Source organism: Anser anser, assembly GCF_964211835.1.
Source record: "Anser anser genome assembly, chromosome: 1".
Classification (NCBI taxonomy): domain Eukaryota; kingdom Metazoa; phylum Chordata; class Aves; order Anseriformes; family Anatidae; genus Anser; species Anser anser.
In genome coordinates this window covers 70408581-70432712 of record NC_139720.1, presented here as the reverse complement: position 1 = coordinate 70432712, position 24132 = coordinate 70408581, and the positions used below count along the sequence as shown (strand labels likewise).

At 41.7% G+C, this 24132-nt stretch overlaps 2 protein-coding genes across 14 annotated transcripts in view; one reads left to right on the top strand and one right to left on the bottom strand.

Moving 5' to 3' along the window:
* The window catches only part of FAR2 (fatty acyl-CoA reductase 2), a gene marked incomplete at its 5' end in the record, with an annotated part of 161986 nt that overhangs the window by 75593 nt on the left and 62261 nt on the right, over positions 1–24132 (top strand). The gene's annotated exons all lie outside the window — the stretch shown is intronic.
* On the bottom strand, positions 14446–23355 carry LOC310900508 (uncharacterized protein). The gene is made up of 2 exons (XM_083838593.1): positions 15763–23355; positions 14446–14845 (listed from the first exon to the last, which is right to left on the bottom strand). Exon 1 carries the CDS (start codon positions 21678–21680, stop codon positions 19434–19436), a length of 2247 nt encoding a protein of 748 aa, XP_083694719.1. The 5' UTR covers positions 21681–23355; the 3' UTR covers positions 14446–14845; positions 15763–19433.

Here is a 24132-nt window from a genome sequence, read left to right as displayed (position 1 = left end):
TGCTAATGTGTGCAACAGAGGTGAAGATGTTTTCTGTTTTATTATTTAGCTTTGCTTCATTTTGGTCAGTAGATTATCAGACACAATTTTGATATTTGTATACTAAGGGGACTTTAACAAAAAATTGTTTTTATTTGTTTATGTTGCTGACTCCATGACTTGTAAAACGTATGGTAGAGAGGAGCTAAATCTTAGGGATGCTAACATAACAGACATGAATGCAGGCCAGGATCTTGAATCATTCTGTGCCTCTTTCCTAAGCTAACACCATCTGCTGCCTTGTTCTATTTCATTTCTTTTTCTCATTTTCTCTTTTCTCATTTTTCCAGTTTGTGTTTGAAGAAGGTTTGTGAGGTTTTTCATTGTATATAATCAGCTCTTTGCATGTAATCAGGTAATAGCCTGCTTCATGCAGCACAAGAAAAGGATAACAAGACAGCTGGTGCTTCCAGCAAGATAACCTTTCACACTCAACAACAACAACAAAAAATGCAGCTCACTGGCATGACCGCAGTGTCACTTTCTGCTGTTGGATATTTGCAGCCCTGCTGCTTCTGCTGCTTCTTGGCTCCAGGCTCTGCATGACCCTGGGCATCTGGAACGAGCCAGGTGCAGTAGCATTGACTTTTCTGGTTACTGTGATAAAGTGAGTGCCAAGCTGCAGCCTTGTATGGTGACAGTTCCTCCTCACCTGATGCACATTCAACCCACATTGTGACTCAGGATGTGGAATCTCACCCATCAGCTTTCAGCTAAGTTGGGAGATCTGGCAATCCTACCTGCTGTTTCATCTGTTCTGTGTTGCAAAGCCATGTGTACCAGGAGGGTAACTGAGAAGCATAAAGGCCCATCTTACTACCAATTAGCTTCAGCAGATCTTGGCTTCCTACAGCTCCTTTCTCTGTTGCATTTGCAAGGCTTTCAGCACCGTTTGTGTTCTGTGGAAGTGCTGGAAGAGCAGCTAGGTGGAAATGAAAAGATATTGTTATTGTTAATGCATGCTCAGACATCAGAGGTGAAACCATGAAAAGAGAAAAAGGGAAAGAAATGTGATGTTTGAAATTGTCGTCCATTGCATCAGTCAGGTAAATTCAAGCTGTGATCAGCTGAGGAAGAATGAATGTGTGTGTGAGACTGAGGAAATTCCCAGAGAAAATAGGTTTATCTTACACTTCCATAGTCACAGTGCAGTTTGCTACTTCGTAGTAGCAAGTAAAGTTCCTATACTTTCCTGGTATACGTGGATGCTGCACAATAATTTACAATTTCTCCATCAATGTAAGTTGATCAGATGCATTCAAAGTTACAGATTTAGAACAAAACTCTGCGAGTTTTGAGACAGTATTGTAACTAATAACTATAATTTTCTGTATATAATGTATTTCTTTGCTAAAAACTTTGAATGTTTCTGGTGAGTCTGACTCATCTTGATGCCCTTTTGTAGACTGATTCCCTTTAGGATACTTTAACTTAAAAATCTTGAAAATTGAGTCCCTCAGTATCAACAATCACTCTGAAAACACTGGTCAGCTTACATATTTGAAAGCGTTTTGTCATGTCCATTCTCTTTTTTTTAACATACAAAAACAGGTATAGAAAAAAAAATCTGGTGAGGTATCTATACCTTTTTTTTTTTTTTAAATAAAGCTGGAGAGAAAATACAGGTGACAGGATTGTGATGCAAATTAAATGTTCAGGGACAGAGAGAGGAAGCAGTTAATGAATTGGTGCTATTGCTAAAGAAAGGACTTACATTTTGGTTATGAGAAGTTACAGTGAACGTCAAGACATCCAGACGAAGAGATGCAAGCTAAGTTCAAAGACAGGAGAGAGAGAGAGAAATGGGTCATGATCAAAAGAGCGAAGAGAAGTTTATGACATAATGGTGACAGCAGTGGAAATATTAAGAGTGAGGAGAACGCAGTACAGATGCAAAATTTAAAAGGCTGCAATAGAATTGAAACCTTTGAGATGCTGAAGAAACAACAGGAACTGGAAAAAAGAGAAGAGAGCAGGTCTGCAGAGGCTATCAGAAAATAATACTTGGGGAAAAAATTGTAAAAAGCATTAGAAAAATTGTGAAGAGTGGGGCTTTACTGTTAGTGAAAGCATAAGGATCTGGGAAGAGAATGGGGTTGAGGAGCTAGAAGTGGGGGAAAAAAAGTAACAGAAAAGGAAAAAAGAACAGGAAAAGATGTTGATAGGGATGAGGGAGAAGAGGAATCATTGTCCTTTTCCAAAATCAATGTAATATGTTTTATTTACCTTATTTTGACATTCAAGATCTATAGGTATGCAAACACAGGTCTTTGCACTAAAAATCTTTGGTGAAAAGTCTGGTCATAAGTAGAAAGGAGAGCAGTAGTTTAGGGTGATGGGAGAAGTAGCTTAAGATAATCAGAGAGCCCGTCGGAGTGAATCAATATCACAATTTCTGGATTACAAAAAGGATTATACCTGATTTAAAACTGGAACCCTTATGCCTGTCATATAGCTCTGTTGAATTCATCAGTTCTCTTATCTCAAGAACACCAGACAATGTTTTCATGCTTATTTCAGTTTATGCCATATACATTCATCTTCACTGAGCTTTTAGGAGTATGAGAGAGGAGTTTTCAAGAAGCTTGAAGAACTTCTTTTCAAGAAGTATTCCAGAAAGAAGGCTTTTGTCTTCCACTTAAATGTTACTTTTAAATTTTTGTGGTCATTTATTGAAGAAGCAAATTAAGTTGTTGATGAATATCTACTAAACTAAACAGAAGTTATTCTTTACCCTTCGGTCTTAATTGTGTTGCTGAACAGAAGAGATTACATATGAATACCACCCATCTAGTTCACTTCTCTACAGTAGTTCTCTTCTCTGCAGTTCTTGAAAGTTATTCAGATATAATGTTATTTTGCAGAATGAGCTCTAAGCTATTACCTTTTCCTTTAGCCAGTTAACTTTTCCATTCCCTTTGCTCTCCACCTGTAATGACATCATGAAGACGTTCATGTGGTCTGAGTAATTCTCTTTTCCTCCCAGTCACTAATATAGAGTTTGAAAGAGGTACTGTTCTCCAATTTGAGAGGAAAAACAAGTCTCTTTTTTGTCTTCTAATTAAGATCAGTCTCTGATACAGTCACAATAGAGTAGCCATTCCCAGAAAACCTCATTTCCTATTTTAATTAGTAGGGAATCTGACAAAGAACACTACAGAAATATTATTTTAAAAATAAGTCTATTCGCTGCAGTTTCAGCTAGTTTTTTATGAACATGAAAATGCAAAACTTTTTCCTTCCTAACTTGTTTTCACACTCCTTTCAGATTCTGTGAAAAGGTGCATAGAAAATCACCAAGGTTGCCAGGGACCTCTGGAAACTGTCCAGTCCAACCCCCCTGCTCTCAGAACAGATCAGATAGAGCCACTTTGCGAGGACCATGTCCAGTTGAATTTTGATTATTTCCAAGGTTGGATTGTCCACCCCCCTCTCTGGGTGAGCTGTGCCAGTGTTCAGTCACCAGCACAGTTTAGAAAAAAAATGATAAAAAGAAAATCTGATGTTCAGGCAGAATTTCATGTATTTCATTCTTTGTTTGTTGTCTCTTATCCTGTCACTTGGTATCCCAGGGAAGAATTTGGCTCCACCTTCTTCTTTACTCTCATCATCAGGTATTTATGCACATTAGTATGGTCCCCCTGAGTCTGAGTCTTTTGTTTTCCAGGCCAAAGAGTCACAGCACTCTCTTCGTCGTCAAATCTCATCAAAGATTTAGCAAACTAGGATTTCAGTTGAATTACAACTTTAAAGGATCTTCATAACGTTGCTTGAGTTTACATTTATGCCTACATGCTTTTTGGTTTGCATCCAAGGCCTAGCTCCTGAAATTAGTGGAACGTCCAAATCTAAATGAAAAAATACCAAGGATTAAGTGTCTTGTGGAGGGTGGATTTCAGAGGAAACCTTGGAGAGAAGACGGGCCCACATAAGTAATTTACAGTTGTCTTTTAAATCGTGTAGTGGTGATGGATTTTCTTTTTGTTCTGGAAGTTTTTTTCTTTCTGAAAAAAAAAAAAAGTATTTGATTTTACTGCCAGTATTGCAACTTCAGTTGAGTTTGATTTAAACATAACAAGAAGTGCTTGATACAGGAATGCAAATGCATTTAGTCATTCTCCTATACCTGGGAAAACAACATTGCCTGACTCCAGCCCAAAAACTTTGGAACATTTGGAGCATTAGCAACATGGGCAGTGTCCGAGTTGGGAAGGAACCAAAAGCAAGATGCAACACTTTTATTGGTAATCTCATCCACTTCTTTTGCCCTCACAGTTGTGTCTGAACATGACCCAGGGCATTTGCAAATATTTCTAACTCTGTTTTTCTTTAGTGTGTGTACCAGGGCCTGGGATGAAGGGTCTCTTTTCTCAGGGTGTCCCGATAAACGCATACAGGCACAAAATTGGCTTCCCTTCAGTGTAATTTTTCTGGAAGGGAACAAAGTGGTGAAAATGGAAATCCTATCCCAATGTTTAACTTATTTCAGGTGAGTAAAGGGAAGATTTAGATTCTGTAATCCAAGAAATTCCCTCCTCTGCTAGTCAGAGATTTCTTCATCCAGAAATTCATCCATTTTTGGATGTCGCTTTCCTTGACAGTAGAAAGCTTTCAATATCACCAGCACTGTTGGCTGCATGTCCTAAGCAGTGAAAGTGGAGGAAGTGGGAGAGTGTGCGTGAGAGATATGGAAGAGAAGGGGCACAGGTGAAGGTGATTTTAAAGTGTTCAGTGTGAAGTTTTCAAGAGGACAGGAAAAGCACAAAAAGCGTTGAAGAGAAAAGCTCCACTTTATAGGCTTGAGCGATTATGTCAGTAACAGAAATAGGACTATTATCCCAGTAACTTGTGCTGGCATCAAGGCCATGGAGCAACATCGTTAGAGAAGTCCTGTCAGGCATCCTTTGTTACCTTCAAATTTCTCCTGTGTTCGTGTTTTGCTCAGGCACATAGGAAAGCTGAGCTGTTAGGCAGCTGCACACCATGTTTTGTGTTCAGAATTTTGCCAAGTGACCCGTTCACCAATTAGGCCTTCAGCTAACATGTTTTTAAACAATGTTTGTCATTTTGCTGGAGCCTGTGACTTGGCTCTCAACATGTGCGAAAAGGCACAATTCCCTTTTGGGCTGTTGCAGTTCAGAACTGTTCTGGACACCAGTGGAGCTGCTCGCGTACTGAAGCTCATATTCAGGCTTGGGTGTTCTGCATTGAACTGGGGCTGAATAAGGACACCCGACCTGGGGCAACCTCTGTTGGGAACATCTTGTCCTGCAAATCATAGTTAACAATAAAGGCTTATGTTTTTTCTTAAATGGGTCAGTAATGAACCTATCAGTCAGCACCCAAGGAGCAAAATTTGCTATTCGGTCATTCAACAAAATGTAGAATTGTCATGTTTCATCCTTCATGTCCAATTTATTATATTCTGACCCAGGCTGCTCCTTCCAGATTTTCTCAAAGAAAGCTTTTCCGTTTTCTTAAATTTAACCCTAGGTTTCCATACCTATTTTTTATCTGCCAGCCCACTGAATTATGGACACTAAAATCAATTCTATTCCAGAATGCCTTAAAAAGAAATAAAGCTTAATGTGAATAAAACTTTACAGTTTAAGAAGAAACCCTAGATATAGTGGCACAGAGTCTTGTGTTCTATTTTGCCTTTCCAGTCAAAGCTCTCTGATATGGTCACTGGATAATACTTTCTACAAATAAGGTTGTTAAAACACTGGGGAGATAGGAGTCCTTAAAGTTGAGAATATTCACCCTAAGTAAGGTTTAGAAAGAGCTCCTGCTTGCGACACTGATACATCTTGAAATGCGCAGTCCAGAGTATTTGGTCTTCCAGGCTTCCTGCCTGCAAAGTGGCTGGCTCATGCAGAGCCACCATACTTACATGTTCATCACCCTTCTCCCGGTCCCTGGCACTATGACTGAAAGAGTGAAAGCAGTCATAGGGTAACCCTGTACAGCAGAATCCTGTGGCTGCTAAGAAGGTGATCATAAGGTGCAGGTACTGACGGCTGAAAGAAGTACCAAAAGGCTGACCCAGAATTGATCCCCTACAAGACCAGAGACCTTAAAAGTTGACTGAAGGTCACCTTCCACTGCAGTTTAGACTAGAAAATCTAGCCTATTCATTTCATTTACCAGACCCATTAGGACTGCCAAATGTATTAGGGAGAATTGTTTATTTAAAAAATGTGAAGTTCTGACTCACATAATTGCAGATGCAAATCAAAATGTCTGAGTTGTGCCAGGGAGCCCAAGTGGGAAAATCATTTCTTGGTAATTTTCTGGGGCTTGCATTACACTTTTTAATTTCTAATAAGGGAAGTGGAAGGAGAGAGGGAAGGGTATTATTAGTGTTAGCTTGTTGTAAATTAATTTGGCTTCTTGAAAGAAAAACTGCTGCAGCAAAGCAGCTCTTCCGTTCGTACTTAAATGTGAATGATGGCATGATTACAAACAGCAAGTGATTGGTGGCAGCCAAAATTCAGAGTAAGCTGGTCTGATTTTGTGGAAGGGAACCTTGCTAACTCTGTGAAAATGTTTTACTCCCACATTCTGGATTGTGGAGGTAGCTGTCCAGAGCCTATCATTTGTGACCAGACTTGTGTTTGATCTGGAGTTGGTAAAGGGAAAGGATTGCTCTTGGTGGTGAGTTTTTGATTGTTTGTTTTTTAAAGTCTACATGTGCCTCATGCACTCTGTTAAAAAATTATCAGACTGATTTTGATCCTAACAGCAGACACGTTTGTTTAGTTAATATAGACTTCCACTTTTAAAATCCTAATGGTAAGACACCTGCTTCCAAGTGTTACTTTTGGGTTTGAATGTTTTCCTACATCACGGCCTCTAGCACCACCATGCCATATCAGGTAGCGCTTTGATTAATGCGGCAGGGTTTCATGTTCTTTGTCCCTACTTGGCTGTGACTGCTTGTGTCTGTATTTCTCTTGAGATGGAATTATGTGATTTCCATTCTTTTCTTGTGTCCTCTGAGTTTATTCCACCTAACCAGCAAAAAGCTAAAATAGCAGCAAATCTGCTGGGAATCTGCAGCAAACAATGTGGTAGTGGCTTCTAAGAAAGTCTGATTTGATCTAGGGCTTTGTGGTGGTGGAGGCTGTGATACTCAGGTACCTGAGTAAGAGTCTGGGTATCGTGATAAGAAGTATTTTATGAGCCTTGCAGTATTTGTTTTCTTGGGAGGGATTTGGTGTGTCTCTCACTGGCATGTCATTCTTGTTCTGTAGTTTGGGTTAATTTTATCCTAAATTCAGGAAGGTCATGTTGAACTGGATGTTGCTGAAGCATTAACATAATCTTGTTCTGTGTAGATATGGACTGAATTGGGTGAGTTTTGCCAAATATGTGGCTCGTTACTTAACGATAGGATTTATGAAATATAAATGATTTATTCCTAAAATATCCCCCAGCTGGCAGTTGGTGGGCAGTGGTGATGTAAGAGTTCAGATTTGTCAGAAGATAAACTGGTAGGGTCAAAAGATTGAGGCTAGAGAATCAGTAACTTGTTTAGTATTAGAGGTAGTAAGAAAAAGTCAGAGTTGGGAAACCTACTGATGCCAGTGCTAATCTGCTCCCACAGTGATAACAGTTTCAAATGCTTAAGGGAGCACAGAATTACAAAAATATAGAACAGGACAAGAGCACAGGGGCAGAGGATGCACCAAGATGAATTAATAAAGGATGAAGACACCAGACTGAGACACCAGACTGAGACAAAGGTAGAGGTTTGAACCTGCCTGAGCAGGGGAGTTGGCCTAGATGATCTGTGCAGGTCCCTTCCAACTTCAACCATTCTGTGATTCAGTATGCCTGCAATGCATAGCATGTTGTATCTGTGATAACAGCAAGATACAGAGTCAGTCGCTAGAACAGCAAAATTTACCAAACAGTTGTGGTCATCATTTTTCTACCGTAGCTTGTTGGAGGTGTGCATTTGAGAGCAGAAATTACTGATTCCAGTAACTTTCATTTGTCTGTATATGATTGTACCACAATGTAAGGTTTAAAGGCAGGGACTGAGCATGGTGTACTGATTTCTAGATGGGACAGTGCTGAAATATAAATAACAAATAATAACATCTACATATTGTTTTTTTTTAAAAAAAAAAACACTTTTGATGCTAGCTAGCTGCGTGTGTACATTCAGTCTGCATTTTCATGTACTTAGTCACATCTCTCGTCTACTCTGCTAGTTGCCTTCTTTTGTTGCCATCATATTTTTAAAAAGTGGTTTCAGAGGTTAGTTTAGGGCATAGTCCCTTATTTTGTTTTCCTATCTGCAAAACCCTATATTCTGTTTTCATGCCTTCATGCTACAAAAGAGCTCAACAAAACAAGAGCCTGAGCTCTCCAAGCAGAGCTTTACTGGGCATTACAATTGTTTATAATACTGGGAGTTATATGTATTTCATATATATAATCTAGTGTTTATGATAAACAATCAGTGTCTTCCAAGTAGGGAAGGAAAAAAAATAGTAAGGAAATAGGCTGTAAGAAAATACAGCAGGGGTGCAGCATGGTAATAACAGGTTTTCTCATACCGATTTCTGTGGTGACCACCTCTGCACCTAGTGGTAAGGTCACATTTCACAATACCAGGAGAATGCAACTGTATGACTACTGCATTTGCTCTGGTATTGCATGTGAACCCACACCCAAGTAACAAGCCACCTGAATTATCCATCTGTAAATAATTCAAGAGCTGATCAGAAAGGACATTTTAATACAAGGTGTGAGAATTTTCAACAGAGGAGCAGGAAAAACATTTTCATGTGGATTTCTGTTTGGAGAGGCTGTTTGCATAAAGGAATTAACCTTTTAAAAATCTAAACTTTTAGTATGTTGTATCCGTGCTTTAAGGCACACTGTCTCCTTAATGTTTGATTCCCAATTGTATGTGGACTGTTTGCAAGCTAGTGTCCTTACTGTGACCTCTGGGAAGCTGGCTTTTAATAATGCATTTTCAGTTGTTTTTTTTTTTTAGGTATATTTTTATAGCAAATATATTTTCTACAGGGGCAAAGAGTATGAAAATCTATGTATTTCAGTTATGTGAGAAGCCTCTAGACATTCTAGATTCTAGAGGACACTTGTGGGTGGAGAAGGGACAGTGTTGCACCCATCAACAGGAGGGTCAGGAAAGACAGTTCAGGAAGCTGTAAACCAGGCAGTTTCATTTCTGTCCCTGGAAAAAAAAAATCACAGCGTGAGTTTTCTTGGAACCCATTTCTGACTATGTGAAGGAGAAAGTGACAGTTGGGAATGGTGACCAACCTCATTGTGTAATGTAATAAAACGACTGAATTTGAAGACGAAGGGAGAGTAACCTTGACATTAGCAAAGTTTTCAACATAGTCCCCAACAGTATGCCAATATCTAGATTGGGATGTTACAGTCAAGATGTGGGGGAATAATTCTGGCTGGCCAGTCAGACTGCAAAAGTGGTGATTAATCATCATGGAATCCTGGAATCCAGTTATAAGTAGAATTGCCTTGGGGTTTGTCTTGGGACCTGCCCTGTTTAATACTTAAAAAAAAAAAAAAAAAAAAAGTCTCCAGGCTATACTGCATTCTCTCTGCTAGACTACTGACAACCATCAGTGCCTTTATAAATAACATCTGACTTAAGAAGCTGAAGAGGAGAAATGGAGAAATAACACTATTCTGCTTGTCTGCCCTCCTGAGGGCTGGTAGCTTCCCCATGTCTTTTCATACATCTCTTTGCTTTTTCTCTCTTGCAGTTCACATGCAGTGTAAGTTTCTGTGTGCAAGAGGCTACTCCCTAAACAAGCTGTAGTTGGACAGGCACTCCTGAGGGCATCAGGCATATCCTTTCAGTGTGTTCTAAGTCAAAGCAAGTACTGCAATTGGTGATACTGAAGCAAGTGGACAGAAAAAGGATTAAAATAGATGCAGTGCAGTTAAAAATACTAACATACAGCTTCCAACCGAAGGTGTCAAAGACATGCTTGGAAGTCTGGTGTAACTGAAGGTCTAATTCAGTGAAAGGTTATGTACCTGCTTTAATTTATAAATGTGAAAGCTACATAGCAGAACTTTGTACTCTTAGGACTTTAGGACATCTACTGAAGTAACTGGCTGAGTCATAATTTCATTCTCCCACTTCTTTGTCAGATAAATGCATATTATTCTCCTTGTTTTGATGAGGGAGAAGATAGGTGTGTAGCTTACAGACCCTATGTGTCAAAAGCAGACCTAATACAAAACTTGATGCGAGTTTCCATTATAATGAATTAGTTTTAAATAAAATACCTGCTTAGGTCTTTTACTGAAGCAAGTGCCAAGTACCAGAGCCCATCAGTGGCAAAGCAAGTACTGGAACTCCTGTCTCATGAGGTCTGATCTATGGCTTTAACCCAACGACCTTTAATAGCAAGGTTAATCTTCCCTAGCTTTAGCTTCTAAAAGAGGCGTTTACTTAAAGGGCCCAGTTTTGTGGTTGACCTGAGCCAAACAACATTTCTGGTGGCTCCAACAAAAAGCATGGGTTTCACCATGTGCCATATAATCTGTGTACTTTCCATATGCTGCTGTTAGCCCTTATACGTGAGTATATTATAACAAATCAGGTAAGTAGTTGGTCTGGTTGAAAATCCACAGGCAACCATCTCTAACCACCAGCGGGGAGGATGGCAAAGAACCCCCAAACCTGACAACAATAGCAAGAAAACCCTTTTTGGCTAAAAATCTAACTCCTCCTTGTACTGGTCCAGCTCCTGATGTGGCTTTCAAAGCCTGGTGCCAGCAGACAGGAAACTGCTGTGGGAGAGGGGCTGGACTTTCAGTGGTAATTTGGACTGTGATTCAGGCTCTCACAGGAAATTAAAGTAGCTTAAGTACACATGCACTTAGTCCAAAGTGTTTAGCCCAATCTGGGAAGCATCTTAGACTGAATGCTGAGCCTTTAGACACCTGAAGTTAGAAAAGATGTTGTAAGTGTGTGAGCCTTGGAGAAGAGTACACCCATGAAGAGAATACTGTTGTGATGTCTTTTCATATGCTAGGGGTAGAAGTTTTTACCCCACCAGATTTCCACATTGCACAGTCCCAGGACAACCAGAATGTGGCTTTAGAGCTCATTTGTGTGACTGCTTATTCAAATATTCTCTTGCTAGCTGCTTTCTCTCTAATACTTCATACACAAGGTGCAGCTCAGCTTTTTAGGTACTCTATTCGAAGGATATAAACCAAATTTCTAAGAACATGGAGGTGGGACTACTAACTTCTTGTAAAATATTATCACCATTTTTACCTGACTACCTACCATGTTACACAGTCGCTGTATGCATGATCCTGGGAGAGCAGAACATCAATATGGGGATTTGTATTTTGCCAGGGAAAGAGAGAAGGATTAAGAATTTCCAGGCTTGCATCTTTACAATATGTAAAAAGTATCTCATCCTTTTTCATTTTGACTTCTAGGAAGGCTGGGATGATCTATCCTTCAAAGCCATATGGTGTTAAGGAAATTGTACAGAGACAATAATGACACATGAGATTTTAACCTAAGCAACTACATACAATTTAGTCAGAATGGCTTAGATTTAGTTTATGATTAGGTTTAGATTTAGTTTTCTTAGATTTAGATCCACACCATATCTTCTTTGAGATATGCAAATATTCCTCTGTGAAAACTGTGTTTACTTTTGTATTATTTTCAAGATAGTAGAAAAACTGGGGGTGTTTTCTTGTTTTGGGGGGTTTTGTTTTTGTGTTGTTTTTGTTTGTTTTGTTTTGTGGTGGCAAAAAGGGCACAGAACCTTACATGTGTTCTGTGTCACAAAAAGTGGGAAAACAGAGAAATTGCCGGCAGAGATAATCTGTACTGTAGATAAGAATTTTGACAGGGATGTTGAACATGTCTAGGCATATCCAGAAAGAGGTGTAGAACAAATACAGACTTGCTGAAAGGACTGAGAGACAAGACTGTTGTCTTCCTGTCCATCCTTTTGTTTCATTCATCTGCTCCATTTTGTCATCGTATAAGATCTTCAGGGAAGGGATTGTCCCTATTGTCCCTGTGCAGGGCTTAAGCTCTTATTTATTAAAGAAAGTACAGCCAGGTTTTGATTTCCGATTTTTACGCTGATTTAAAGTGTTAGTCCTTAGCATTCCATAGGAAATATCAAAATTATTTTTTTTTTTAATTTCTGGGGCATTAATATAATGTTTTAATCACTTCATAAATGTATGGCAAAATATTGATTTAGCATCTCTTTCAAGCATCAAATAATAGTTATTTAATCATAAAGAACATTTGACAGATTTACACTAAGAAAGGATGTGCAAGAGGTCAAAGTATGGAAGTTCAGAGGAAAAATAAATCTTTTTTTAAAATACACATACCAAAAATACTGTGGCATGTTCTCTCATTCTTATATTTTAACCCAATGTATCTGATCCTTTAAAAGCTTGATTTCTGCTAGAAATTCTGAATACTGATTCTGCTTGTCTCTGTTCTAGCATGAGCAGAAATACAAACTGTGGTCAAAGTCAATGTTTTGGTAGTGATGTCCAAAAGGGCATCAGGACACTCTAACTGTAGCCTGAATACCAAAGAAATAAAGAATAAATGAAGTTTACTGCAGTTCAGAATTTTTAACGTAACAGCTTTATGATTTTGAAGGAGTTTTATCAATGGAAATTCTCTGAGCCTTAGGGCAAGGTAATTAGATTCTTCTCTGTCATTTTTTTCCATGTGCACCGTACATTGAGTGAGAGGACTGTAACCATTCTTAACAGTGCAGAGGCCTTGAACTTCAAGGTGCATGGAAACGCTAAATCATTTTGTCAGCCTTCCAAAATTTTTCCTTTCAGCCTTTCATTTTGAAGCTTGGAAGAGTATGCATCCTTCCCGTATTACTTCTTCCATTTCTTTCTGACAAGCAGGGTTTGCTGCTTTCGGGTCCAGAAACATATTTTCCTAGAACTTTCCCCTAGCCCCAGAAATTTGCAGGGAAAGTTTTGGTTACATCACTCTAACATTCTGGCTGCACCATTACATTTCCAAGTCAACACTGACCCGAAGTTGGTGCCCAGTTCTACTTCTGTTTTCCATGTAATGATATGTAGAGCATTACAGCCATCATCTGCTCGGTTCCTTTTTCACGTCTCCTTCAGCTACCAGTGTTGCCAGGTCACCCATTCCTCCCACATACCCCAGCAACTGCAGTCAACAGTAAGTAAATTCTTTGCCATTTCAGTGCATCATTGCAGACGGGGGAAAAAAATAAAGGCAAATTTGCTGAAGTTTGGGGCCTGCTATCTCTGTTTCTGTTCACATTGAGCCATCAACACATTTGGGTGATAGCCAACAGTGCTTCTTGTTTCCCTTTCCTCACCAGCCTGTGCTTTTGCAGCTTGTTTTTCTCACTAACAACACAGGTGCTTTTGGAGGTCTCAGTTTAAACGGGGAGGGGGGGGGGGGGAAGGGAGGGGGGAGCTGCTGTTTCCTACCAGCAGCCTGTGGTTTTACATACAGTCTGTGAAACTCAGAAGAAATGAGTATACATCTTGTATCTTGGGTTTAGACTAGAAAATGCTGTTCATCACATGCAGGTGATGGTTTGCACCTGCTTGTTCACTTACTTCCCGTTCTCTAGACCGTGCAAGTAAAGCAGCTTGCATTAGGTGCTTATGGCTAGGGAGCTTTCACAGCTTTTACTGATTAGTTTAGGGATAGCCAGTCTGAGTGCATCTGCCCCAGAGTGTTTCCCAAAGAGTTATCCTGACTATTCAGTGTGTTTGGAGCTACTGGACAAGGATGTTCACATGTAGAGCGCTCAATTATATCTTGGCAGTTGTCTAAGCTGATGTGCTGTGCATGTATGGCTGGACATATGTCATGTCTGAAATGAGGCAACAGAGCGATGGCACTAAATGTGCTGCTGAGCAGTGTGCTGTTCCCTGGTCTGTACACATTGCACTGTCCACCTTGCTAAGACACTGATCTTCTGTTTCCTTCGGCTACGCTCCTGTGCCCTGGCAAGTGTTGAATAATGTTTTAAATAGCCTAGCTTGCAAAGTAAGAGGCAGCCATTACCTTCACTGGTATCTTTTGAGGTTTGAATAAAGCAATATATTCAGTGGGGGGAGTGGGTGTGGAATACCTCAATTGTTCACCAACAGTCTCCTGTTAAAGAAAAAAGTCTAAAATTTGTATTTTTAGTACTATGTCAGGTATGTTCTTTCTGTAGGGCAGTGCTAACTCATCTCATGCTTACTCTCATAGATATCAATCAAATTAATACCCAAAGAATGCATGTCCAGGGACAGAGCATGATCTTATAAGGTCCCTCCCTCCTACTCTGATTTTCTTTATTTCTATATGTGAATGATAAAGAATTTTTTCTCCCCCCCCCCCCCCCCCCCCAAAGGACCTGTACACTGGGGCTACTGTCTACCCCATTTAATTTACTTTAGCACTTAATCTGAATGCAATAGTAGTAGTCTGAGAGTCCTTTGCAGTTGGGGGGGGAGGAGGGGGTGACTAGCACTTGTAAAATTTACTGCCACATAGAAAAGAAAGTAGCAAAACAGTAGGTTAAATACACAACTCAGGTGCACTGCAGGTAGAGCAGCTATGCAATCCATGGTGACTAACAGGAATAATTCTATGTGTTTTGAGTTTCATCCAATTGAGAAGACTTTCCAGTAGGACTACATCAATAACTTGATATGCTGAGCTCACTCTACTTCAGGGCCTAGGACAACTTTTCTTTTGTTTGTCAGGGAGTGGCTTAGGTGTTATATATATCTGCAATGAGAAGTTATAGTAATAAAGATATAGATCAGTTGTTAAACTGCCTGATGTAGACAGTTTTCAGTTTTTACATCAGACAGCTGACAAATTTCAAAGGTTATCATTTCCTTAGGAGCCTTGAAAGAGAAGGTGTTGCCTTCAGGTCGGTATCTTATCAGACAGGAGTGTATTTAATATTAATTTGCTGTAAAATATTAACCATAAGTAAACTACAAAGGAATTTGTTGATGGACACGTTCCCATCTTCTGATGTACACTGCAAATGCACTCACATTTGTAAGTAAAAGGTACATCACACTGAGAACCAAAATGCGTGAAACAAATGAGCCTTTGTAATATTCGCTTCACTATCAACCATGCAAATTTTGCACGGTTTAAGCAAAATGAGAGCTTCTTATTTCTATAGCATTTCCAATATTGACTAGTATTAATTGATTGTATTATTCCTATCCTATCACTACTTTTTCCATAACATTGAAATATCTGCATCAAGTTTAGTTGATTTTTAGTTTAGGTGAACCCTCATGATGTTCTAACATTAATGTTTGTATGACACGACTGGAAAAGTTCACTGTTATTCCAGGTGATCTAAATTGGATCATTCTAAATGGATTCATACTGTGATAAAATTAGAGCAATGTTAAACGTTAAAATTTGTCAGGATCTCTATTTTTAATTATGTTACCATGCCACTGTATCAAAATTTGATAGATTAGTCCCCAGACCCATGTAGATTGTTTAAAATGGATTGTATGACCAGGGACAAATCAAGCTTTAGGTGCTGCTAGTGATAACACAAGGATGCCAGTTAAAAGAGAAAAGGTTTCTAAGTAAAATCTCAGTGGGAACAAAAGAAAGAAAAAGAAACCCTGACAATATGACATTACTAACGTGGCAGTATCTGTTTTTACCTGTACAGTCGCTGTGCCTGTATCAACCAGTGCGCTGTTAACTCTTCCATCATGTTCTTGGTGGTGAAGGGAAGGCTCTCAGTCTTTTCTCATGGGCAGACTGGGGAAAAACTTTATATTTCAGCTTCTTCTGAAGCTCTTGTTCTGTTCAGAAAGGAAAACTCCAGAGGCCTACATAAAGTTTGAGATTTTTCTATTTTCTAAAAGAGACTTCAGCTGGGTTAAAGGTGAGGGTTAGGTGGTATAAAGGGGGGAGTAAGCCAACCTGTCTGTAAGGTATTTCCCTCTGCCTTTAAACCACAGGAGCAACGCCTGACTTCACATTGTTCTTGTCCAGCCCTCCTGCATCTGTGCCTTTTACAGCACCATTACACACCTGCTGTAAAGGAAATGAGTAATAAAACAGCATTTACTACCGCCAAAACAAAGAAGTATCAAGGACAGTAAGGGAGGAGCATCCTGGAATAGAAAAAATGTAACAGTTGCCTGTAAGTGAGGGTGCTAGGAGCAGACCTCAGGATGCTGGGCTTTAGGATTTGTGGGATAGTGTGACCTGATAGGCAGCACTGGGGGCGTGCAGGGGTTACTGGTAAGATCCCAGTCTCCCTGGCCCATGGAGCTGTCTAGTCAGGACAAGAAAAGTTGAGAACAGCAGTGCCATGAAATTATCTCCATTCAGGTCACAAGCAGCCTTCCTTAAGTGCTGCCTCCAGATGTGGTCTCTCTGCTGTCTACACTATAGTGATATGCTAATTCTGTCGTCATCCTGTGACAACATCAGATACCCCCTCAGCTCCACCAGCCTGCATTCATTCTCAGCCATCCTTCTGAGAGCACAGAACATTTCTGTTTGTATTTCATTTGGTATCTAGAACCATGCTTCAAAGGAAGACTTTTTAATCAGCTTTCTGGAGAAATAAAATAAATATTACCCTTTCTGCCTTTCTATTCTTTTCTTCATTTCAGTAAAGACCTCAGAAATTAAATCTGTTTACATATCATATGAGGAAAGGGGTAGAAAAGGGCATTAGCTGAGAATATCAGCAATAAAAAATGAGAGCACAAGTTTGAGGGGAACGGCCACAGCAGCCTTTCTTTTTTGAATTATGAATGTCTAAAGGCAAAATTCAGAGTGTATATGGTGCTCTGTAGGAATTAAGTCAGTCATTTCACAAAGTTCAATTTCAGGTTCATTTCAGGTTCAATTCATAGTAGCATTGCTGTCTGTGCTTTTACACAGCCAAGGGTTGTCTCTCTCCAATTCTGAAACTATTAGGCACAGTTTGTCACTGAATCAATTAGGCACAGTTTGTCACTGAATCATTACAGGATGAGTGAACTGAAGGTATCCTGGAGAGTGCGATGGAAGGACAGGATGGAACATTTATAGGTACCTCACCCTCCCACCCCATCCAGGAACTGCTCAGACAGTCGTAGGGCAGCCTCTGTGACATTAAAGTAACTGACACATTGCGTATAGCCCAGGAAGAGAAATCTTGAGGTTTTTAATCAAACGTATGCAAAAGGCATCTCTACACAGCAGATGGAAGTGTTTACTGGTATTCAACTTAGATGGGAGTAGTTTAGATTTTGTAGAAAGAATGAGCTGGGGCAATTGCAGTGCAAGGCACTTATGAAGAGAGCATATTGCAGCCCAGGGGAAGATGAACTGTAATTAATAAAAAGCAGCTCCTGTATGTTCTTATTTTATGACTGACATCATTTAAGAGGGAGGCTGTGTGTTACTTAGGCAAAGAGGAAATAGCTCCTAGAAATCCTCTCTAGTGTCCGAAGGACATTATGAATAGTGTCTTTTAAAAGAGCTATAGCCAGCCTTCTGCCACTACAGAGGTTTTGGAAAAGGTAAAAGAGGAACAAAAATACAGTGGCCTGGGCTCATGTGAGTGTCCTGGGAAGAAGAAGAGATCCAACCCCCTTCTCCCTGGGAAGAGGAGGGGAACCACCATGATTCCCCATATTTTGCTTGCAAAGGCAACAAGAAAGAGTAAAGACAAAAGTAGAAACAGCAGCGATATGCTTTTGAGTCTGCTTAGTTTCATTAAACAACGCAACGAAGGCTTCCTTTCTATGTGCATGCAAATATATAGCTGTCCTCTCTCTCTCTTTACCAACCACGTTTTTTTAGTAAGAAACAAAATCACAAAGGGACCAGGCCTCCAGCCTGGATCAGGCCCTGCCTGTGGAGCTGGGACATGCTTCCTGTCCTATATATGCTCTCCAGTGTGTTTTGCCCCTTGTCTTCAGAAAGCAGTGGCACTGGTTCTTGCTCTTTTGCAGTCCTTGTCATCCCATAATGCTGTAATTGTAGAAAATGCAGCTATCTGAATGGGTTGTAAAATGTCATCTTAGTGACAGTGTGTTCGGTTAAAAACCTGCACATGTATTCTTGATCTCTTCCTCGTTTCATTTTGGTTTTGAAATGTGTTTCTGCTCCTGAAAATGGCAATGTGTGAGCCCATCTGCTTGTTAGGGATAAATAGTAAAATTGTAGATTATTTCCAGTGGATATTTATCAACATTGTGCAGACTTGTACATATACAAATCTGGATATCATATTTGAAAATAATTTGAATATGTTAATTTCATTTATTCTCCTTTAATCTACACCTCTTTGAGTGCCCTTCATTTAGGGAGGTTGTTTGGAGAAAAAAAATATATATTATTTTGAATGTATGAAGAAATCCTTCCCCCTGTATTAGCATGTATTTCAGTAGGGAAGACTGGATGATAAAAGAAATCGAACCGGGGGACCAGAAACAAAGGAAATCGCGGGCTTGACATTCATCCTTTAACCACCACCAACAGTAGCTGGAAATGTTGCCTTGGAAACCAAGCTGAAATCCAAAATCTATCATATTTAATTTTAAATTTAACAGAAAAGTCAATTGTGCATGTGTTGTGGTTTAACCCGGCTGGCAGCTAAACACCACACAGCCGTTCGCTCACCCTCCCCCCTCCCTCTCTGGGATGGGGGAGAGAAACGGGAAAGTGAAGCCGGTGAGTTGAGATAAAGACAGTTTATTAAGACAGGAATATAATAATATAAGGAATATAATAATAACAATAATAATAATAATAGTGATAATGATAATAGTATTAACAATAATAATGTGTAAGAAAACAAGTGATGCACAATGCAATTGCTCACCACCCGCTGACCGATGCCCAGCCTATTCCCGAGCAGCCGGCCCCCCCACCCCGGCCAGCCACCCCTATATATTGTTTAGCATGACGTCAGATGGTATGGAATACCCCTTTGGCCAGTTTGGGTCAGCTGTCCTGGGTCTGTCCCCTCCCAGCTCCTGCTGCACCCCCAGCCTGCTCGCTGGCAGGACAGAGCGAGAAGCCGAAAAGTCCTTGGCCTGGTGTAAACACTGCTCTGCAACAATTAAAACATCAGCATGTTATCAGCGCTCTTCTCATCCTAATCCAAAACATAGCACCCTACCAGCTACTATGAGCTACTTAACTCTGTCCTAACTGGAACCAGGACAGATATCCACCCCTTATTCCATACCATTTATGTCATGCTCAGGTTACACTCTGTCCAATACATTCTAATTAATCACCATTTTCATCTATGATATATAGCAATCATGGTAGTGATGACATACATTATTATATAATAATTAACATACTACAATTCAACTCATGGGCTATTCTCACCCAGTATCAAATCCCCTTGAGGTACACACCGGACCTCCCCATTCTTTTGCATTACCCACCAAGTGCATCCAGGTCCCTGAGCAAAAGCAATTCCACGAATGGGTTTGCCTTTTCCTGAGGCAGGAGTAGCCCAGACTGTTTTACCCAGCATGTTTCTTACGTGCACTACAGGAACTTTATCCCCTTCTACAGTGCGTAACAGGTTTGATTGGGCAGGTCCAGCTCGGTTGGCAGATCCCCTGGTATTGACTAACCAGGTGGCCTTTGCCAAATGTGTATCCCAATTTTTGAATGTCCCAGCACCCATTGCTTTCAGTGTAGTCTTTAACAGTCCATTGTATCGTTCAACTTTTCCAGAGGCTGGTGCCTGATAGGGGATGTGATACACCCACTCAATACCATGTTCTTTGGCCCAAGTGTCTATAAGGTTGTTTCGGAAACGAGTCCCGTTGTCTGACTCAATTCTCTCTGGGGTGCCATGTCGCCATAAGACTTGCTTTTCAAGGCCCAGGATAGTGTTCCGGGCGGTAGCATGGGGCACAGGATATGTTTCCAGCCATCCGGTGGTTGCTTCCACCATTGTAAGTACGTGGCGCTTGCCGTTGCGGGTTTGAGGGAGTGTGATGTAATCAATCTGCCAGGCCTCTCCATATTTAAATTTCAGCCATCGTCCTCCATACCAAAGAGGTTTTGACCGTTTGGCTTGCTTGATTGCAGCACATGTTTCACAGTCATGAATAACCTGTGCTATAGTGTCCATGGTCAGGTCCACCCCTCGATCACGAGCCCATCTGTATGTTGCATCTCTACCTTGATGGCCTGAGGTGTCATGGGCCCATCGGGCTATAAATAATTCACCTTTATGTTGCCAGTCCAGGTCCACCTGAGCCACTTCAATCTTAGCAGCCTGATCCACCTGCTGGTTGTTTTGATGTTCTTCAGTAGCTCGATTCTTGGGCACATGAGCATCTACATAGCGTACCTTTACAACCAGGTTCTCTACCCGGGCAGCAATATCTTGCCACAATGCCGCAGCCCAGATGGGCTTGCCCCTGCGCTGCCAGTTGTTCTGCTTCCATTGCTGTAACCACCCCCACAGGGCATTTGCTACCATCCATGAATCAGTATAGAGATAGAGAACTGGCCACTTTTCTCGTTCAGCAATATCTAAAGCCAGCTGAATGGCTTTCACTTCTGCAAACTGACTCGATTCACCTTCTCCCTCAGCAGCTTCTGCAACTCGTCGTGTAGGACTCCGTACAGCAGCTTTCCATCTCCGATGCTTTCCCACAATACGACAGGACCCGTCAGTGAACAAGGCATATTTCTTCTCATTTTCCGGTAGCTTGTTGTACAGGGGGGCTTCTTCAGCACGAACCACCTCCTCCTCTGATGATATCCCAAAGTATTTGCCTTCTGGCCAGTCCATAATCACCTCCAAGATTCCTGGGCGACTGGGGTTTCCTATTCGAGCTCGCTGAGTAATTAGTGCAACCCACTTGCTCCATGTAGCATCAGTTGCATGATGTGTAGAGGGGACCCTTCCTTTGAACATCCAGCCTAGTACCGGCAGTCGGGGTGCCAGGAGGAGCTGCGCTTCAGTACCGACCACTTCCGAAGCAGATCGAACTCCTTCATATGCTGCCAATATCTCCTTTTCAGTTGGAGTATAGCGGGCTTCAGATCCTCTGTATCCCCGACTCCAAAACCCCAGGGGTTGACCTCGAGTTTCCTCAGGTTCTTTCTGCCACAGGCTCCAAGTGGGACCATTCTCCCTGGCTGCGGTGTAGAGCACATTCTTTACATCTGGTCCTGTTCGGACTGGCCCAAGGGCTACTGCATGAACTATTTCCTGCTTAATTTGTTCAAAGGCTTGTCGTTGCTCAGGGCCCCATTCAAAAGCATTCTTCTTACGGGTTACTTGGTAGAGTGGGTTTACAATCAGACTGTAATTTGGAATATGCATTCTCCAAAACCCCACGACACCTAGGAAAGTTTGTGTTTCTTTTTTGCTAGTTGGTGGAGACATAGCTGTTATCTTGTTGATCACATCCATTGGGATTTGACGGCGTCCATCTTGACATTTTATTCCTAAAAACTGGATCTCTCGTGCAGGTCCTTTAACTTTATTCTGTTTTATGGCAAAACCGGCCTTCAGAAGGATTTGGACTATTTTCTTCCCTTTCTCGAAAACTTCCTCTGCAGTGTCACCCCACACAATGATATTCATCGATGTACTGCAGGTGTTCAGGAGCTTCCCCCTGCTCCAGCGCAGACTGGATCAGTCCACGGCAAATGGTAGGGCTGTGTTTCCACCCCTGGGGCAGCCGATTCCAAGTATATTGGACTCCCCTCCAAGTGAAAGCAAACTGTGGCCTGCACTGTGCTGCTAGAGGGATGGAGAAAAATGCATTAGCGATATCAATTGTGGCATACCACTTGGCTGCCTTTGATTCCAGTTCATACTGGAGTTCTAGCATGTCCGGCACTGTAGCACTCAGTGGTGGCGTGACTTCGTTCAGGCCACGATAGTCCACTGTTAGTCTCCACTCACCATTAGACTTTCGCACTGGCCATATGGGACTATTAAAAGGTGAATGAGTCTTGCTGATCACTCCTTGGCTCTCCAGTTGACGAATTAGCTTATGGATGGGACTCAGGGAGTCTCGGTTGGTGCGATATTGCTGCCCGTGCACAGTTGTGGTAGCGATCGGCACTTGCTGTTCTTCAACCCTCAGCAACCCCACAACAGAAGGGTCCTCTGAGAGACCAGGCAAGGTAGACAACTGTTTAGTGTCCTCTGTCTCCAAGGCAGCTATGCCAAAAGCCCAGCGGAACCCTTTTGGGTCCTTGAAATATCCTCTTCTAAGATAGTCTATGCCAAGGATGCACGGAGCATCCGGGCCAGTCACAATACGGTGCTTTTGCCACTCATTACCAGTTAGACTCACTTCAGCCTCCAATACAGTTAACTGCTGGGATCCCCCCGTCACACCATAAATACAGATGGGCTCTGGCCCTTTATAGCTTGATGGCATTAGAGTACATTGTGCACCGGTGTCTACCAAAGCCTTATACTTCTGTGCGTCTGACGTGCCAGGCCATCGAATCCACACAGTCCAATAAACTCGATTGTCCCTTTCCTCCCCCTGGCTGGAGGCAGGGCCCCTCTAGTCCTGGTCAGAATCTTCGTTTCTGTGTTTAAAGGACTGCCTGCTGGAAGTTGGAGCAGCAAACTTTTCAGAGAACTCCTTTTTCCCAATTGTTTTCTTTTGCAATTCACGTACCCGTGCCTCTAGGGTCGCAGTAGATTTTCCATCCCATTTTCTCATGTCCTCTCCATGGTCACGTAGGTAAAACCACAGGGTGGCGCGGTGTGTGTGCCCACCATATTGTCTTCCTTGCACAGATGAACGTTTACCCCTAATAGCTGAGACACTGGTTTGTACAGGTGGGGAGGAAAATAAACTTTCTTTAAGTTGGGGGACCTCTTCAGAAAGTTTCTCCAAAGTAGTCTCTTTTAGCTGGTGGACACTGTTTCGTTCAGGTGGAGGGGAAGATAATCTTTCTTCAAGTTGGTGGATCTTTTCAGAAAGTTTCTCCAAAGCATTCTCTTTTAGCTGGTGGACACGGGTTCGTTCAGGTGGAGGGGAAGATAATCTTTCTTCAAGTTGGTGGATCTTTTCAGAAAGTTTCTCCAAAGCATTCTCTTTTAGCTGGTGGACACTGGTTCGTTCAGGTGGAGGGGAAGATAAATTCTCTTTAAGTTGGTGGACCTCTTCAGAGAGTTTCTCCACAGCCGAGACACAGGCCTGTAGGGAAGAGGAGAGATTTCCTTCGTACTGCCGGAGTAATTTAGCCACTTCATTCACTGGGGGATTCTCCTCCGCTTTCCAGGCTATTATTGCCAATGAGCTGGCATATGATGATGGTGCACTCCGTACAAACTTCCACCACATAGGTGGTGTACACTGGACTGCATCTGGATCTGCGGATGTTTGTGCGTCGTCTAGGTCCTTATAAATTACTTCCCGTACGGCTAATTCCCTCAGGTACTGAATTCCCTTCTCCATGGTGGTCCATTTGCCTGGTAGACATACAAGTTCTTCCTTGAAGGGATACCTTTCCTGCACAGCTGACAGGAGACGCCTCCAGAGACTGCGAGATCGTGCTCCATCTCCAATTGCTTTGTCAATGCATGCGTCCCTAGCAAGGGATCCCAGCTGCCTGGCTTCCTTGCCCTCTAATTCCACATAATTGGCTCCAGCGTCCCAGCACCGGAGCAGCCAGGTGACAAGCTGCTCGCCTATACAGCGACCAAAATCTTTTCGCACATCTCGTAGCTCACGCTGCTATAGAGTCCGGGTAGTTACTGTTGATTTTTCGACATCCCCATCCTCATATTCAGTCTCCTGCACCTTTGATGGCTGGTGTAGAGTCCGGGTAGTTACTGTTGATTTTTCGACATCCTCATCCTCATCTTCAGTCTCCTGCACCTTTGATGGCCCAGCCTCGTCTTCACTATGCCCAGACTTAGCAGAAGACTTTTTGCGTTGTAAACGACCTGAGCCTCTATACCATTTCTTCACCTTGTCTACAGGGGCAACTTGCACTGCTACAGCTCGTTTCTCTGACCCAGCCACAGGGTCTGCCACAGGGGTTGGAATACCCTCTGCGGGGTC

Excerpts from the sequence above, each read along its gene's own strand:
- LOC310900508 (XM_083838593.1), bottom strand. The coding sequence starts at position 21,680 with ATGAATATCATTGTGTGGGGTGACACTGCAGAGGAAGTTTTCGAGAAA.